General features: G+C 39.6%; 3 protein-coding genes across 20 annotated transcripts in view; 1 reads left to right on the plus strand and 2 right to left on the minus strand.

Annotated features, from left to right (window-relative positions):
* CCPG1 (cell cycle progression 1) overlaps window positions 1-2,126 on the minus strand; it is a 34,798-nt gene extending 32,672 nt beyond the window's left edge. For all 6 annotated transcript variants that reach the window (XR_012675231.1, XR_012675230.1, XR_012675232.1 and 3 more), the window contains exon 1: window positions 1,897-2,126. Coding sequence is in view for 3 of the 6 variants with exons in the window: in XM_075160110.1 (XP_075016211.1) it covers window positions 1,897-2,106 (210 nt within the window). In the remaining 3 variants the exon portion in view is untranslated. The remainder of the gene's footprint in view (window positions 1-1,896) is intronic.
* Window positions 1-17,012, minus strand: part of DNAAF4 (dynein axonemal assembly factor 4) — a 49,789-nt gene that overhangs the window by 18,776 nt on the left and 14,001 nt on the right. For 2 of the 13 annotated variants that reach the window (XM_075160119.1, XM_075160118.1), the window contains exons 2-13: window positions 16,275-16,418; window positions 16,035-16,152; window positions 15,636-15,766; window positions 14,777-14,824; window positions 13,216-13,363; window positions 12,673-12,806; window positions 11,421-11,661; window positions 10,524-10,669; window positions 9,774-9,883; window positions 8,935-9,088; window positions 7,827-7,932; window positions 5,232-6,455 (exon numbers count right to left, since the gene is read on the minus strand). In XM_075160119.1, the coding sequence (XP_075016220.1) occupies window positions 6,346-6,455; window positions 7,827-7,932; window positions 8,935-9,088; window positions 9,774-9,883; window positions 10,524-10,669; window positions 11,421-11,661; window positions 12,673-12,806; window positions 13,216-13,363; window positions 14,777-14,815 (1,188 nt within the window). In that variant the 5' untranslated portion in view covers window positions 14,816-14,824; window positions 15,636-15,766; window positions 16,035-16,152; window positions 16,275-16,418 and the 3' untranslated portion in view covers window positions 5,232-6,345. Of the gene's footprint in view, window positions 1-5,231; window positions 6,456-7,040; window positions 7,728-7,826; window positions 7,933-8,934; window positions 9,089-9,773; window positions 9,884-10,523; window positions 10,670-11,420; window positions 11,662-12,672; window positions 12,807-13,215; window positions 13,364-13,949; window positions 14,146-14,776; window positions 14,825-15,635; window positions 15,767-16,034; window positions 16,153-16,274; window positions 16,419-17,012 lie in introns of those variants that run through there. The other 11 variants (XM_075160125.1, XM_075160122.1, XM_075160120.1 and 8 more) reach the window with 11 other exon arrangements.
* PIERCE2 (piercer of microtubule wall 2) lies at window positions 3,683-4,036 on the plus strand. Its single transcript, XM_075160137.1, has one exon. It carries the CDS (start codon window positions 3,683-3,685, stop codon window positions 4,034-4,036), a length of 354 nt encoding a protein of 117 aa, XP_075016238.1.

Here is a 17,012-nt window from a genome sequence, read left to right on the forward strand (position 1 = left end):
TGAAGGGCATCTCTAGGGTCGCTATATTCCTACAAGCAGATTCAGCAAACATATACAAGTAGAACAGTTATCAGAAGTAAAGATTTTATTAATTATAATTAGTGAGCTCTGAAAGAGCAGAACAGCCTAAAAAGCTTTAATAAAAAAATATCTAGGTATAGTGTTCCTAAACTTCAACAACAGCTAGAGTAAACAGCTTATTTCTGTAGAAGATTAATAAAACACTGGAGGTCAAATCCAGTCCCTTAAGGAAACTGAAATACAGAAGACTAATCTGAGCCCAATGGCTAAACTGCCCTACTCACAAAATCTTCACCAGCTTGTATTCACCACGGAACGACAAAGACCCACTAAGAACCAGGAAGCTTTTCCTACCCACTCAGAGGTGCTGGATACAGTTAGCACTGTCTTCCTGAATGCAAGCTATTAAAAAACAAAACAAAAAAAAAGAAGTTTTGGGCAGGAATTAAACAGACATGAAGCCTGCAAACTTCCTAACGAATCAGGACTGTGCTAATAGGTTCTAGTCCAATAACAGCAGGGATAACTGGAGGATACAGTTGAGTATTCCACAACTCCTGTATGTCAGGCCAAGCCAGAAGGAAAGACTGAAAAAAAGAAAAACTCACCCCACACACACAGCTTCACTGGTTTGGCTTCTCACTAAATACCTTTATTGACACTATTTTTCAAAAGAAAGTTACAGTTCAAATTCTTCTATACTCCAGTTCAAACTGCAAAGCTTTTAGGCCCACAAATGTCCTACGCTCTCAGTGACATCGCCTTTTAAATTTCCATCGGGACAAAATAAATATCCATTATATTCAGAGTTCAACATCTACATATTTTTGTTGGGGGGGAGGAGAGGCAGGGAATCAGAGGTGTGAACTACTTTCCTAACCTTAGTGAAATGCAAACCAGAAGCATAAGGTGTAAAAGTTTGCAGCCATTGTTGATAACGTAATACCAAGTTATCCCATCTGTCTATACAAAGATAAATGAGACACCACATCCTATTTATCCACTGTGAAGCAGAATAAATGCCAGACTCAGAGAGAATAACCATTCCAGTCTAAACCAACCTCTAAGTTATTCTGTCTTCAAAGAGGATTTCCTAGACTAAAAAAACACCTCAGTAAGTGTTGACAAAGAAGATGAACGAGGCACCAATGGGAATCAGTGTTCTTGGGAGTTTGCTGTGCTGTCATTCCAAGTAAAAACTCACGGTTCTCTTCTACAGTAGCTTCTTTGGTGCACAGCAGAAATAAAAACATGTTACAGTGGTACTATTATACTTCAGGGTTTTCAAGCAAGTCTATTATTTCTACTAAGCGGTATAATTTCTTCCCCAAAGTAACATTCTTCTTCATGAATATATTTAGCAATCCCTAAAGACTATTTCCTTGCTATGATTTCCAGCAAGGCAAGTGTGGCTTCTGAAAGCCAACCGACCCCAAAGCCAGGCAGTCCCTGCTCAGCACCCACTGCTTCTTCTCACAGGTCTGCCTGCCACAGAAAGCGGCACCCTGCCAGAGCAGTTAAAGCAACAATAACACAGTTTATGAAACAGAACACCTTGCATCAGCCGGAGAGACAGAGGCAGATGATGAAAGAGAAGGAAGTTTGCAAACGCCAGCGGCCAGGGCCAGGGCCGGCACGGCGGGGAAGGCCGCCCGCGGAGCCCGCTCGGCCGCCAGAGAGAGGCGCGGCCGCCCGGCAGCGCCCCAATTACTCGCTCCCTGCGATCAACAGCGGCAGTCCCGGCCCCAGCGCCCCGGGGCTTTGCCCGCTCCGGGCAGCCCCTCCACACCCCCGGCCGCCGCGCTCCCCGGGAGGCTGCGCACCGAGGCCAGGCCGGAAGGCGGCAGCCCCCCGCGGGCCGGTCCCGCCGCCTACCTGAGCGCGGCCCCGAGCGGGGCCCGGCACAGACGAGGAGCCGCCGGCTGCGGCCACCAGTGACGCCGTCAAAAACAACACCGACCCGACCCGCCCGGGCCGCGCCTGCGCACGGCGGCGGCGCCCCGCAGCACCCTGGCGAGCGTAGTCCGCGCTCTGCCGCGGCCCGTCGGCCCGCGCGCCTCGCGAACTACAGCGCCCAGCGTGCATCGCGGCGGGCGGCCCGCCCCGCCCCCGCCGGGCCCCCGGGGCTCCCGCTGCTATGGCAACGGCGCGCCGCTGGGCTCGGGGCCGAGCGGCCGCGGCGCCCCCGGGCAGCGGCAGGGGGTAGGGCCGGGCCGGGCCGGGCCTGCCTGAGCCAGGGCCAGTGCGGCGGCACCGCGGAGTGGAGGGAACTTCGTGCAGAGGAGGCGCGGGGGCGGCTCGAGAGGGGCGAGGGCAGCAGGGCGGCCCGGTGACGGTGTCTGTCCCTGGGGTAGGGAGCTCGGAGGCACCTGCAGCGGGGGGAGCGTTCTTCAGGTGTAATCACAGGATAACCAGGCAAGGGGACAGCCAGCTCTGAAGGGAGGCACTCCGTTACATGCGAATAATGCTTGTGCCAAGGGAAAGAAACAAACCAACCCCCAAAACAAACAAAAAAGCCCCACCAAAGAACACACACACCCTCCCCGCCCAACCAAAAAAAAAAAGTCCAGTATATGGACTAGAAACATTTGACCCTTCTAGTCTTGGACAGGTGGAAAAACTCTGATGACGGTGAATTAACTAATTTGGAAAGTCTCCCAACAGCACAGGCTTGGAATGGGATGCCTGCGGCCGTGCTGCTTCAGGAGAAGCTGTCCTTGCCCGGGAGCCGCTCACGATGGGGTAAGGCAGCTCCTACACCCACCATGTTACCTAGACCGCATCTCATCGACGGGCACAGTACAAGCAGAGTAGATCCTAAAGCTCAGAGATTTAGGCCACAACAGTGCTCTAATACTGGTGCAAAAAATAAACAGGAGACAACAATAGGCCTCATTAATAAACAAAGCAAAGGAAAAGTCAGAATTTCTTACTTGAGTTTTATCTAAGCTAGCAACTTAAATGTTTTCTTCATCTCTTACATGATTGAGAAACAAAGAGAAAAGATTTCATTGCACCTCTGAAGAGCAGCAGGTTTTGAATGGCTTGCTCAGCAAAACTAAGGGAGGTACCTTGTCCAGTGCAGTTTTACCGCATGCTCATCAATACAGCATTAGAGCACTTTCCGTTAACGTAGTAAGAAGTATCTGTCATATGTCAATTCCCTACAGAGAAAAAAAAATGCACGCATGTGAACATGAGCGAGGAAGTACAGTCGTTTGGAGGTTTGTTTAGGGGTCTATTTTAGCATACATATTTCTATATATTAGAAAAGGAAAAGTCAAAACCAAACCAAATCATCCAACAAAGCCTCACTATATTCTTACTCTCATTCATATTTTTATTATCCACACTAATTATTTCTGCCACACATATTAAGATATTTTCTATGCTCAAGATTATCACCAATGCAGAAATTGATGCAAATTCCAATTTTTACTATACTTCATAGTCAACATGAGCCCATTTATCACTGTCCACAGTTTACTAAATAAGGTCAAAAGTCAGCAGTGTTAAGTTCCTCACTCTCCACCATGCATGTATTTCAATACATATCTTGAGCAACATTTGCTCTGACCACAAACATTTAACAAATTTGAAATGCTTTGCCCTGTTATTTAAAAGACTGAACTGAAATCTGTCTCCTTAGCAGGGAAAGAAGATGAATTCTGCCAAGAAACTGCCATCGAGTCCGAACACTGAGCAAAACCAACCTCCTCAACTGCCTCTCTGCGCAAATCCTGGCAATCCGGTGTTTTCCTGCATGCTGGACCCCAAAACACTCAGGACCAATGGTTCTTTGACAAAGCCTCAGATTCTACTGTTTAAAACAACTTCAAGTGAATATGGTGCTATACCACCTGTCTCACAGATGGCACCCTTTACTTACCATCCAGTGGATCAAACCTTTTCAAAACACTTACTCACTTTTGGGTCATTTCAAGATAGTTATTTAAACACTGCCATTGACAGAAGTAGGGTATATGACTACCCCAATTTACAGCATACTCTGTAAAAATGCATCTCCATTTTTTTGTCATAGACACTTAGCTTTACGAAAACAAATCTGACATTTCAGTCATTCTGGGAATAACTGTCAGTATCTGATTTATTTTGGTTTTGCTGGGTTGAATAAGACGTATCAAAAAGGATGTAGCCCTTTTGATGATACGCTTCTCTCAATCAGACCTAAACCCATAAAAATAAAACTTTTGAAACTGGTATCATAAATGTGGAACTCTAATTTTATAGACAGAGTTAAGTGCAAGAGACAGTGACTTGAAGGTTTATTTGTTTTAAGTAAAGTATTTTCTGGTTTTAAAACTTAGAAGTCAGTCTCCACATTCCTACATCTCAGGACACTAATACCAACGCAATGCATATGACTTTGATATGGTGTACACACCATCAGCTCACGTATTGAAGTCAGAAGTTTAACATCCACTTGCTCTCAATATAATCAGGTGAAACAGGCAGATACTGTTCATGCCACCAAGCACATCTGCTTCCCTAACCTTTAAAGAGGGTACTGTTTCTATTTCATAGCAGTAGAAAAAGGTGCCTCTCTACATCAAAAAAAGCCTTGAGTAGCTATTACAAATCACTATAATACAAATAGCCTATATAGATGTATACAGATCGTTCTAATAGGCTCTGGAACCAAAACAGAAAATGAGGAACTTTCAACCAGTGTCTGCTGCTTTGCATTTTCTTTTTCCCATTGCCAGTGTCTCTCCTCCTTAGCCCCCACCTCCCCTCAGAAAATAGTCGTATTTTGGCAAGTATACCATCACACTCAACGGAGGCACTAAAGCTCCTGCACTGCCCTCCTTCCAGCTGCTATAAAGGAAGTATTCTCACCCCCTTCCCTTGCAATGCAGTAGGTATCTGCAGGAAAGAAGGAACAGCAGCTACCCCAGACATTTCTGACTCACCTCAGCACTCCTCTCAAGGCTCTATGTAAAGAGCAACACCTGCCACCTTCTCCCTGTTCCAAGAGTATAAAATTTACACAGAATAACATATATCTGCATAATAAATATTTTTGTCTAAAGACAGAAATCAGTCATAAATGGTATTCAGGAAACAGACTGATATAGAAAATTCAGGAGTCTGCTAAAACTGCTACCGAAAAGAGTGTAGGAGTGTAGTTGAAATGGCCACAATTTGGATAGAATGCCTAACAAAACAGAACTACTTCAAGTCCAGTGTTCCAGGTTGTCACATATGCTAATGCTAACACATTTATATAAACCATACAATTTTATATTACATTCTTCCATCATCCAAAACAACAGGTGCAGGACTCCCAAGCACAGTGTCATGCTTCATGTCATTTTACAACACTTGTAACCTCACCAGGATGATCCCTTTTTTGAGAATCTTTAATCATACCAGAATTCCTGAGATACTGGTCAATGCCAACAGAGTACAAATTAAAATACCAGCTCAAGAAAAATACATATTCTCATAAAAGTAACAATGTTTTTGATTTAGAATATGCTTTACAGTTATACTGTAAGATTACTAATTGTAGTAGGATGGAAGAATTAAGTCATATTCATTGATAGGACAATTTGTCACAGGATTAATTTACCACTACACTACAATACCGCACTACAGGTTTATAATTTTTCCAATTACCTTGTTTGTTCAACCCAAACAAATGTTTCAAAATAGTCCAAAAATATTCAATGTACATTAGTTAATGTTAAAAAGAATGTTCTGCATGACATAAAATCTACCTCTATGCTTCCAGGTGGAGGTTTTCCAAATTGGATGCCTGAATTAGAGTATCTAAATTCAGTGTCTTAGTTTCAGATGTGCCAAACACTATGAACAATAAGAAAAGAGGAAAGCATATAGCCATAGCCATATAACACATAACTGTTTCAGCTTTGGTGGAGAACAGAAAGATAAGAAGTTAACAGGTGTTGACTATATGGAGCTACTGAAGTTGTTTGAAAACCCGTTGTCTAGATTCAGTAGGTATTTCCGGACAAATATTTCATTTAGTTATGAGTAACTTTAAATCAAGTAACTTTAAATCAAGTACCAAAACTATGTTTTAATATTGAGCCCACCAATATTTCACAGAACGCAAAAATGACAACTTTGTATCAAAGTGATATAAAAATATATCTAATCATATTTGTTATAATACTATACTTTCTAAAAATAGTAATTCATATATCCAATCTTTTACCAATTCTGTAGGTGTTCTGAGTGAAACAGAAAAATGTCTAGTTAACAGCATATTGAAGAGAACTAAGATTCCTTCTGATGCCCTCAAAGGCATCCCCCTTAAACTTTTTTTTTTTTTTTTTAAGAATCTTGCATTGTTCCTTGAATCAGATGTCGGATCTTCTCAGCATCTTTTTCTATACTTTTATTTTTAGGATCAATCTTGAGAGCTGCTTCATAATCCTGGAGACCTAATATAGATACATTAATAAGAATGTCAATCAATAATGCAAGAGCATCCTCTTTAGCAACTAACTGGAAATAACTGCTCCCTAGTCATATGCAGAAAGTATCGATCTTGAGTTTTGCTGTTGAGCAAGATGGAATCAGAATGACATTAGGTTTAACTTTTGTCAGTAAATACATTTATATTTTGTTTATATACTTTACAAAACATTTAGTGGCAACGCTGTACTACATAAACATTTGCAGGTATTGAAACATGAAAACAGAGCCTCTTCATTTACATATATATAGACATATATGTTTATGTGCATGAGGCGAGTGTTCAAAAGGGTTCTGCAGAGGAGAGAAAAATTGAATGACAGAATGAAAGTGCATGAAAGCAAGAAAAAAAAAAGACATGAACTGTGCATACTAGAGCTTGGGGGGGAAAAAGCAAACCGTGAGTACAGGAAGTAAAATAAAATCTTGATTAATTGTCTTTTTTATAATGTTTCCAAGTGCAAATGAAGCTGTAAGGGAATGACAAAGGGATTCATAGGTAGAAAAGGGTAACCAATGTGAAAAGCTTAGTATTTCAACATTGACATTTTGAATATTCTTCACTTTCTATTATCGACTTTCACTTGTAAATTTGCCTTACAAAACTAAACCCTTAGAGAACTCAGTAGAGACACTGTTAATTCAGATATTTTCACACAAATCACATGTACTTGATTAAACATTTTGCTCATTAATATGTGTTTCATACATCATTTTACAAAGATACGTTACTAAGCACTTTACAAGCAAATATTTTAGAAATATTTAGGTTATTTTAAGTTAATTTGTTCAGTAGTTGGAAATACTGTAAATATAATCTCAAAACCAATAAAACATTGCTTCATGAACAGCAAAACTAGTGCAGCTCAGTTTGCATCCTACATTTGAATGCTTCCCAATGCAGATAACGCATGTCTGACCTCTCATTCGTTCCTCACTAATGCCTTCCACGGCCACCAAGATGCTATGGTCAATAGCTGGCCATTACACACAGAAAGACTGATTACCCAATAGACCAAACAGAGGATACACAAAGCTAAAGCATTTTCCTCATCGAAGAAACTAATCTGTACTTGTTAAATTAGGAGTACAATCAATTTTCTTAAAACTTGTAAAGATTTTTCAAGTGGAATTGCAATTAGCTAGTAAATTAAAAAAAAAAACATATTAAGGAATGTGGTATAAAGGTTCATAACAAAAAGAGACATAGATTGTATAGGCCTCCTTTAATGTCCCTCCTGAAAAAATAAAAGTGTGAGAGTCTCATTGAGCTAAACAGAATTATTTGCATGTTACTATAAATTCACGTGCATGTTTTCACAACGTCAAGGTCTCACCTTCAGTATATAATTCCAGCTGACAAAATGCTGTTCCACGTCTCACATATGCTTTTACTCGAGCATTCTCATTATCAGGAACAGGTGGTGTCAGCAGTTCTAGTGCCTTTACAAATGAAGACACCCAAAATATTTAGAGGTAGATTTTCCATAATTTTGGTTTTTTTTCCTCATTTACAGACACTTCTCTCACCTAATTACTATTATTATACACTAACAAAATAACTATTCAAATAGAAATAGAAAATAACTATTCACATTTAACTATATGGTTTGTGAATCTAGTCATTAAGATTTGTACCTGTGACCCCACTGTTTGCTAAATACAGTTTCATTGCCATGGCTAAAAACTGTGTTAAATGTTCATTACAGCCAAATAATGTATTCTACCTTCATACATAATATTACATACAATGCTACAAAAAAAAAGAAAAGGCAGCCCAAAAAAGCACGTGTTGTAGCAGTAGTTACTAGAAAAAACAAGTTTCAAGCCTCAAGTACTTATTAGTTAAAAAAAATAATAATTCTGGGACAACTTTTTCCAAATTATTCAGGTGCCATTTCAGATCACTCCTCTCTCATTGCACAAATAATGGCTGCTAAAACATCGAGATGATACAGCCCTTCTTTAAAAATGTCTGGTTTGCTGGGGTTTTTTTAAGGTATCCTCCCCATCACCATCACCTTTTTTTTTTTCTTTTCCCAAAAAGAAGAAATTAAGAACACCACAACATAATACCAAAGGTATCTGTGTATATTTTTTTTTCTGCTCAAAGTTGTCTTTTTTTTCAAATGTATATATTGCTACAATATTTTACCTGTAAAGAAACATGTACTGAGTCAACATATGGCCATTTGGCCCAAATGTGTAGAAGCATGGTTTGGGGTTTTTTTGTTGTTGTTTTGTTTTGTTTCATATTTCTGGAAGTTCATTAATCAATCACTATCAAATTTTAATATTTCATCATGGCTTCATTATATCAATTTCGAATTTAAAAATTTTGAATCGCACTAATAAGTATTTACAGATCTGCTTGAAACAGAAGCATCACAGTAATAAATCACAATCATGTATAAGATGACAGTCTGAGAACCTATATATTTGTACCTTAGAGGAATCTTCAATAGCTTTATGTAAATTTCTCAGTTTAAGATGGCAAGCAGCACGATTCAGATACAGTAGGGGAAGCTTATTGTTTAGCCGCACTGCAAGGTTATATGCATTTACAGCTGCAAGATAGTTTCCCGTTGCAAACATTTTGCTAAGTATAAAACAAAAAGTGAAACATGCACTTTAAACAAGATGATACATCACAAAATAAATACCTACTTATTGTTAACAATTCATTTTCAAAAATTTGACGTCTTAGCAGCTTTTCCTTGGAAATGGCCATTTATAGCCTTTCCCTGAGAACAACATAGCTGAAGTTCAGTCAAACTTTATGCTGACAATATAGCATATAGACACATAGCTTAACAAAAATAGTCACTGCTCAAAAGCAGTGGAGAACAGTAAGAGGTGGACATATCTATGCAGACACAGGACTAATTTTGAAAGCCGTGTATCTGATTACGATTGCCTAATCAAACCTTTGTGTATAACACAGCTATATAAACATACCAATATTTTTATCAAATTGCTAAAGGTGTTTAACCTCAACAAAAAGTACAGATGAAAGGAAATCCACCTAGGTATAAAATTGCACTGACTTAAAGCACTGACATAGAAGAGTACGCATTATGTGTTCACAATGATTTTGTTCATCGTAAGCTTCAGCAATTGCATCTCATGGCTTTATCAGATTCAAACCCCATAAGCTGTCAATAAATTCTCTACTAAGTAGACGTTCACCATCTATGTCTAGGATAAATAGAAAATATCAAAACTAAAATACACACATTATATAACTAATAATTAAATACATCTTCAAATGGAATCTAACTTACTTTCCTTTGTCCTTTAACCAATCTGGATTCTTCTCCTCTTCTTTTAAATCTTCCAGCTCAGACAAATCAGCACTTACTGTTCTTCGAGCTTCTGCTTGTTTACGTAGCCACTGTAAATATACAACGTGCACGTATTATTTCTGAAGGAAAATTCAAATCCAAAAAGGATTTTGCTTTCATCTATTCACTCAGTCCTATCAAAAGAATTCTATTTGCCACGTATTTTGGACAGAGAGAAATATTTAATAATGTCAGATATGAAAAACTTCCAAGTTTCCCCAAATATTTTATTACTATGTGAGAAGTAAGGTTACTGCATCACTAATTAATACATTTTTGTTTGCTGTTTGTTTTGGAACTTTCAAAATTACTCTTTGTGTTCATTCAATATGGCTCAAAAGAGCTGTGAGCTTCTTTTTAAGAAGTCAGAACTTAAAGAATCTTAAATATAAGAATAAAGACATTTCAAATTTTGTACTTCAAAGAATTCAATTAATATCGCTGCCCTTTTTTTTTTCCCCCTCCCAAAAAAAGGAACATGCTATTTATTAATCTGCACAATCACATGCTTGGTGAAAGTAATTTTTATCTAAAAGTGTTTCTTTACATCTTAATTTAAAAAAGACTGCCTTCCTTGGAAGATAAGAATATTGCACAGGTGACATTTCTTGGCACAGGTAACATTTTTGTCAACTTACTAAATAAATGGTAAATAATTCACCACCTTGGAAGACAGTGAGCAATCCTTACCTCCTCCTCTTCTGCAATGCGAGATTCTCGCAGAGCTGTAGGAAAAACTCGTGATGTAAAGTTGATTTTAATGGTAGCAGCAGATCGAGGAGCTGGTAACTGTTCTTCCTTTACATTTTCTGAAAACATACTATAGAAACCATGACCTATGAAGAGAATTGGAGTACTGGAAATGAAAAATGAGGCAAAAGGGATGTTTCTCGTTTTCTACCAAAGTCCAAAGTACACCTAATTTAGAAATTCTGCACATTAGAACTAAATCTCTAATAGCCTGAGAAAGGTTTAGACTTGTTCTTTTGAAGGGAAGGTTCAAAAAATGTTTGCTCTTTCTGTATCGTGCCATCTATTTACTGGCTACGTTATCTGTCACAAATGAGCTTTAACTCCTCTTACACCACTATCTCTGTCACTTATATGATTCTCTGCCAGGGCAACTACAAGAGCTAAAACTAACCTTACCAAACAAACAAACAAACCAAAAATAAAATATTTTCTGTGGTTTTAGTTCCCTGAATTGGCTCTCTGTGGGGCCAAGACATGGGATAGAGAGAGCGAAAGGAGATTGCCTATTTCTACGAAAACCAGCAGTTAGGTAACTTAGGGTAACAGGAACTCCACCCTCAGAAAGTCTGCATTACACTGTCAGAAAGGCTTTCTCTTTTACTTTTCTAAAGCTTAGAACAAAACCTGCCTTTGTATTTCCAAAGACTTAAACGAGAGCTAAGAACTCACATGCTTTAGCTCAATAAATTGCCTGAACATAAAGACATTAAAATAACTGCAAAGAGAATTAGTTCAGTATGGTGGAAACAAAGATAAATGATGAATTAGAAACACCTAGGAATAAAGTTATACCCACACTTTAAAGAACGATAAAATACACTTCAATAATACAACCTTTAGTAGGTTTGAGTCTTGTCTTAGAAGTTCCTTCATTAGGAATCCTAGTTTTGTTCATTTTTTCCTTTTTCTTCTCCTTTAATTGCTCTACTTCTTGATGCAGTTCCCCTTCTTTTTGTACCCTCTTTTGTTTCTCAGCATCTTTTTGCTGTTTTTTCCATAACTCCAACTCCTTAGTGACCCTCTGCCGCTCCTTTTCTTTCAGATCTTCAATTCTTTTTCTTTCTGCTTCTTCTAGCTGTTTGAATGATAAACCTATGAGATATGTAACATCTGATAACAGTAAGATGACTAAGTTACCATTATTTTCCCAGTTTCATAACCCAAGCATAGCATCATCATTAATGTGATCATACAAGCAGAGTTATGAAAGATGCTTAAAAATGATTGGGAGAGTAAAGATTTCTGAAGAGCTTTTAAAAGTAATTTCTTTTAACTGTTTTACTACCACTACTAAGGTATGATCCAGAAACATTCTGAAATAAGTTTTACTTGTAAACAATGAAAATCCTAGCCATATTCTAACGCAGATCTCTGGACTATACAGAAATGCAAAATATATGGCTTCATTTTAATACACTATTTCTTATTTCTCCTCTTCTCTTTGAGATTATTAAATAGGCAGAATAGGTACAACGTTGCTACTAGAGAAAGTCACTAACTGCAGTTCATTTTGGTCCAAATTGCATATGCAATCTGAAAATTTCATTGTATACTTTAAAAAATCCTTCTAAACACAAATGAAGTGACCAGACTTTTTATGTACAAAAAAATTTTGAAGAACATATCTTAAAATACATATAAAAGGCAGAACGACAGATACGCACACACAAAAGGCAATAAACAGCAAGACTGATATAAAATATAACAATGAATATTTTTTTTTAAAAATCAGTATTTTTGACAGTGCTGAATGACTAAACACTTGCGCTGATGCAAAGGCCACAAAAGATTACACTTTTGCCACATTACTGTAGTCTCCTTTCAACTAACAAAAATCTGAGCTCCTCACCAAAAATTTTCATTAGTATTACTAATGGAAAATGGCAACTTCTAAGTATTTTTTCTGTATCATTTTCCTATTTGGTAATAGATATGTTTTAAGTACAAAGAAATAACAAGGTTCTCCACCACTGCAATAAAAATGAGTACTTTTCATATTTTTTAAGGAACATTTAACCAAGCAGCTGCCAGATTAGTTGGTAATTATTTACATGTATATGTCTTGCAGAGTTTCTTCTAAGCTTACCTTCATTGTGGCCTCCAAAGCATATTTTTTGTGTTCCTGTTTTGTAACTTTTTTTGCTTCTGTCTCCTCTTTTGCCTTTTCATGGGCTTTTAGAACAGCATTCTCTCTTAGACATTGCAGTTTCTCCTTGTTAGCTTAAAAAACAAATTAAAACTATTTTAGTAATTTAGACCTGAAGTTCTACTCTTAATGTACCATATTCATAAAAACAGGATTACTTTTGCTACTTTGTCTGGGAAAATGCAACATGGTTCAAATTCCACAAAGCAGCCTCCATCAGGCCCATCTCTAAAATAGAAAAACTAAGATTTGCTTACACAAAAGATGTAAGTTTTACAAGAAACATTGTTTTGTTTTGTATGCATTACAGCCAGTAAATATTCTTTGTCTGTTTTCATATACTTTCTATTTTTAACAATGAACAAGGTTTAGCTTAAAAGATATCTAGCAGCAGAAGTTTCACATTGCTTGTTATAGTTTGTACATTTTTGGCACAGTTTGGGTTTCTTACATGCAATCTACTTATCACAGTAGAGAACTTACCATTTGCTAGAGTTAGGGAATCCCACATGGCCACTTCTTTTTTATATAAAGTGAAGAAAATTATTCCATTTCCAATCTTTGCTGTGCTATTTGTGTCATCAATAGGAGCATATAAAATGGCCTCAAATAAAAAGGGAGGGATGCTTACCTATAAAAATATAATTAATTTGTACTAATATTTACAGTTTTTTAATTAAATCTCACATATTCAGAATACTCAGTACAAGCATACAGTAAACCTCAAGAAAACATGCTATTGACAAAACTAATTTGCTTAGTATCCAGTATAGAGGTTATATATTTTATTAGACCAAAGAGGTTGAAAAAGTTGGTTCTTCAGCACTGCAACAGAGCTGTGGACCTCAAATTTAGAATTATTATTCATAATATAAGCAGATGTGTATAATTCGGGCCATTTATAAGAGAAAAGGCAGCTGGCACCTACTGAGTAGCAAGAGCATTAGTACAGAGAAGAATGAAGAGTGGTAAAACCATCATCTCTAGTGGGATAGGGATTTAACAGCCTGCAGCATACAAAGGGAGATTTTAGATTAAATATTATAAAAGATTATAAAATTGACGGCGCTGCCGTGGTGTATTAAGCGTGTGCTTTTTAACAGAGCTACAAAGTAACGCCAAGCCACAGCCCACGGGCGCAACACATCTCAAGGCAGCGATGCAGCACGACAGAAGGCCCGTAAGACGAGCGAGGGCGCGGTGCGCGGCCGCCCCACCTTCAAGTACTGGTCAGTGCAGAAGATGTTGGCGGGGGTGACCCGAACGCCGCGCAACGGCAGCGAGAGGTACACGGCGGAGCCGGTCTGCCGCCAGCTGTACTCCCGCAGCCACACCGGCATGGCCGCGCCTGTTGCTACGGACGCTCCGCCGCCGCTGCTAGGGGCGGGAGAGCTTCCGGTGCTCTCCAGGAACACTTCCGGGTGCCCTCCGCGCTGCCCCCCGGAAGGTGCCGCCAGGCCCAACCCCCGACCTTAGCCAATGGCGCCCCGCGCAGAGCGGGGCGGGGCGCGGCGCACGCCGGGAGTTGTGGGCGGCGTCCCCGGGACCTCGCGGTTCCCCTTCCCCGCTGCTGCTGAGGAACACGGCGACAGCAGCGCGATCCGCAACGCGCCGGGCGCCAGGGGGGGCGGGAGAGCGGCGCCCCGGCACGGGAGCCAGCCCTGCGGGGGAGCGCCGCGCCGCCGCCAGCCCGCCTGCTAACGACGGCCCAAGGGCAGCTGGGGCTCCCGCCGAGCCTGCTCCGGCCCTGCCCGGCACGGGGCCAAGCGCGCCCACAGGGCTCCCCTGCACGCCGCGCCGCCCGTGATGGGCGAGAAAGGCGGGGTGCGGGCCGCCAGCGACGGGCGGAGCGGTGCCGGCCGCCCGAGCCAGCGGGCGAAGTGCTTCTCCTGCGGGTCCTGCGCGCCTTTAAAACAATCAAAGCCGTCCCTGGGCTCGGAGGAACCCTGCAGGAAGTGGAGCAAACGTGCAGAACCTTAGACTTTCTAAAGCTTAGCGAGATAGTTGACAGAAATCCTACTGTAGATACTGGCCACCGACTTACCAAGACACGGGGAGCGCAAGGCGCTGTTCTGGCTTTCATCACTCGCACCTAAGCAGAGTAGGAAGGAATGCAGCTCTTATTATCCAAACACATTTCCATAAAGAGACAAACCGCTATTAGTCTGAGAATTTCTGGTAATAACTATTAAAAGCTGAGGAGTGATTTAGCAATACACTGAAACTTCCAGATGTCCTCTAAAAATAATTAGGTCATACTGGCCGCTCCATGCTATTGCCTCGCAATATTGTCTGTTTTGCTGTCTTTGCCAAAAACGCAGGAGGTAATTTGCACAATGTTGCTCAACCTTCCTCAAACAAACAGTAACACTGTATCTGCCAAAATAAAGTCTACTATATAGAAAGCAACTGCTTCTGGGGAATATGGGTTGAAAGGCAAGCCAAACACATTTGGATAAACATTCAGGTATATTTAAGTTCCTCAAAAGTATACAAGTTTAACATTGCACACGTAAGCTAAGACTTCTGACGCGTATCACTGAAGACTTAATTTTTATGTTCTATTATCTATATTCCAAAGCAATGTTCAAATGGTAGTGGTTACTATTAAGTAGTATGTATATATAAGTAGATACCACAGAGGTTTAAAACTTCTTCAGAGCAAGAAATTCATCGTAATTGATATGATTTCTGGGTTATTCTCCACCCTCACCCACATCAGTATCATCTGGATGAATGCTTGCATGGACTGGAATCTAAGAACTGCATTAAATTCCTCATTCCAAGAGCATTCAAAAGTATAAGAGGAAAGAGATTTAACTGAAAGTCAAAATGCTTTACGTATTTTTGGCACATGTGACTTTTTTTTTTTTAAACCTTGCATGATATGTATTTTCACTTACAGTAAGCTCTGCACCATGGCATAAAGAGCTTTGCTGTCAGCTGCAGCAGATGAGACTTCTGTGGTTTATGGTTCTGAACCTAGATTTAAACCATGATGTCTCCGTAAACAGACTGCTATCAGTCTAAGAAACTGTAAGAGAAAATAAATAAGTAAATAAAAGCTAAGGAAAGATTCTCCCTGCGAGAACAAAACTCCTCCTGTTTGTTTTAAACCTGTCTCATTACCTTTATTTAATACCTCTCAGTTGTCTGTATTGCAAGACAAACTTTAGGCAAGTGCAGACAAGGATGAAACAAGGAAGTTCTAAACATCCCTTCTGTGCCATTCAGTTTTTTATAGACCTTTCTCCACTCTGAGAGACATTCTTTTTTTCTGGAAAGACTCTTAGCTTACTTACATTGCTTTTACATAGCTTTATCTTCCTTGCTGACCTCCAAAGCTTTCCCAGTTCTACTATATCGAAAACGGAGAGGCCAGAACTGCACACAGTAGTCAAAATCCTATTTGCCTGCTTCCTAGATGAAGTAATGGAAGAGTTGGGGGTTAGAAGGGATAGTGTTTTGTTTTAAATCAAGGTGTTCCAATAGCAGTATTGGCTAGAATGATTATAAGGTAATAATAACTCAAAATCTCTTACCACTCCAGAATGCAGCTGTAGTCATCCGGAATCCTTCAGTTTGGAGTCTTTATTCACAGACAATAAAAGTCTTAGATTTGTTGTGTGCTGGTCTTCTGCCTTGGTCATCCAGGTGTCATTTTTAGTTTAATCACAGAGAATATACTGAAATGAAGCAGCTTATTATTTATTCCTGCCAGAAAGAACGTACTATGTATACATACTTTACAAGACAGGACATAGTTATGGTTACCTGTATTTGGTGTTCTCAAGTTACAAAAAATAGCTCCAATACATTAACAGAAAAGGCTATTTACCTAAAAGCTAGATCTCCAATGAAAAGCTATGTATTTCACTCATAGAAGACATAGTAAATGTCACTTATGCATTTCTAAGTCAAAGTAGCAGATTTAGCTGCTAAAAGACACAAAAGAGACTCAGCAAGGTCTTGGATCAACCTTAAAAGTATTGTATTGACGTGTATCTGCAGAACCACCACCTATATCATACACATACCAGATTGCTAGCTTACTTGGACAAATGACTGAGCTCTCATTATGACACTTTTGCAAAATAAACCAAAAGAGAGGTCCATTCAGGATCTTTCTTCTGTTGATACTGCCTTATCAGTCAAAAGTGGAAGAAACTTTGTAGTGAAAGGAGATACATTTTCCCTGTAAAACTTTATTCTTAAATTCCCACCTCCTGTGCTATGAAGGATGGAGATTTATATTCCAGTCAAATCTTAATAATATTACT

This window comes from Calonectris borealis, chromosome 11 (assembly GCF_964195595.1).
Source record: "Calonectris borealis chromosome 11, bCalBor7.hap1.2, whole genome shotgun sequence".
NCBI lineage: Eukaryota > Metazoa > Chordata > Aves > Procellariiformes > Procellariidae > Calonectris > Calonectris borealis.

Bases quoted from the DNA above. Each gene is read 5' to 3' on its own strand.
- PIERCE2 (XM_075160137.1), top strand. From the start codon at position 3,683: ATGAATTCTGCCAAGAAACTGCCATCGAGTCCGAACACTGAGCAAAAC.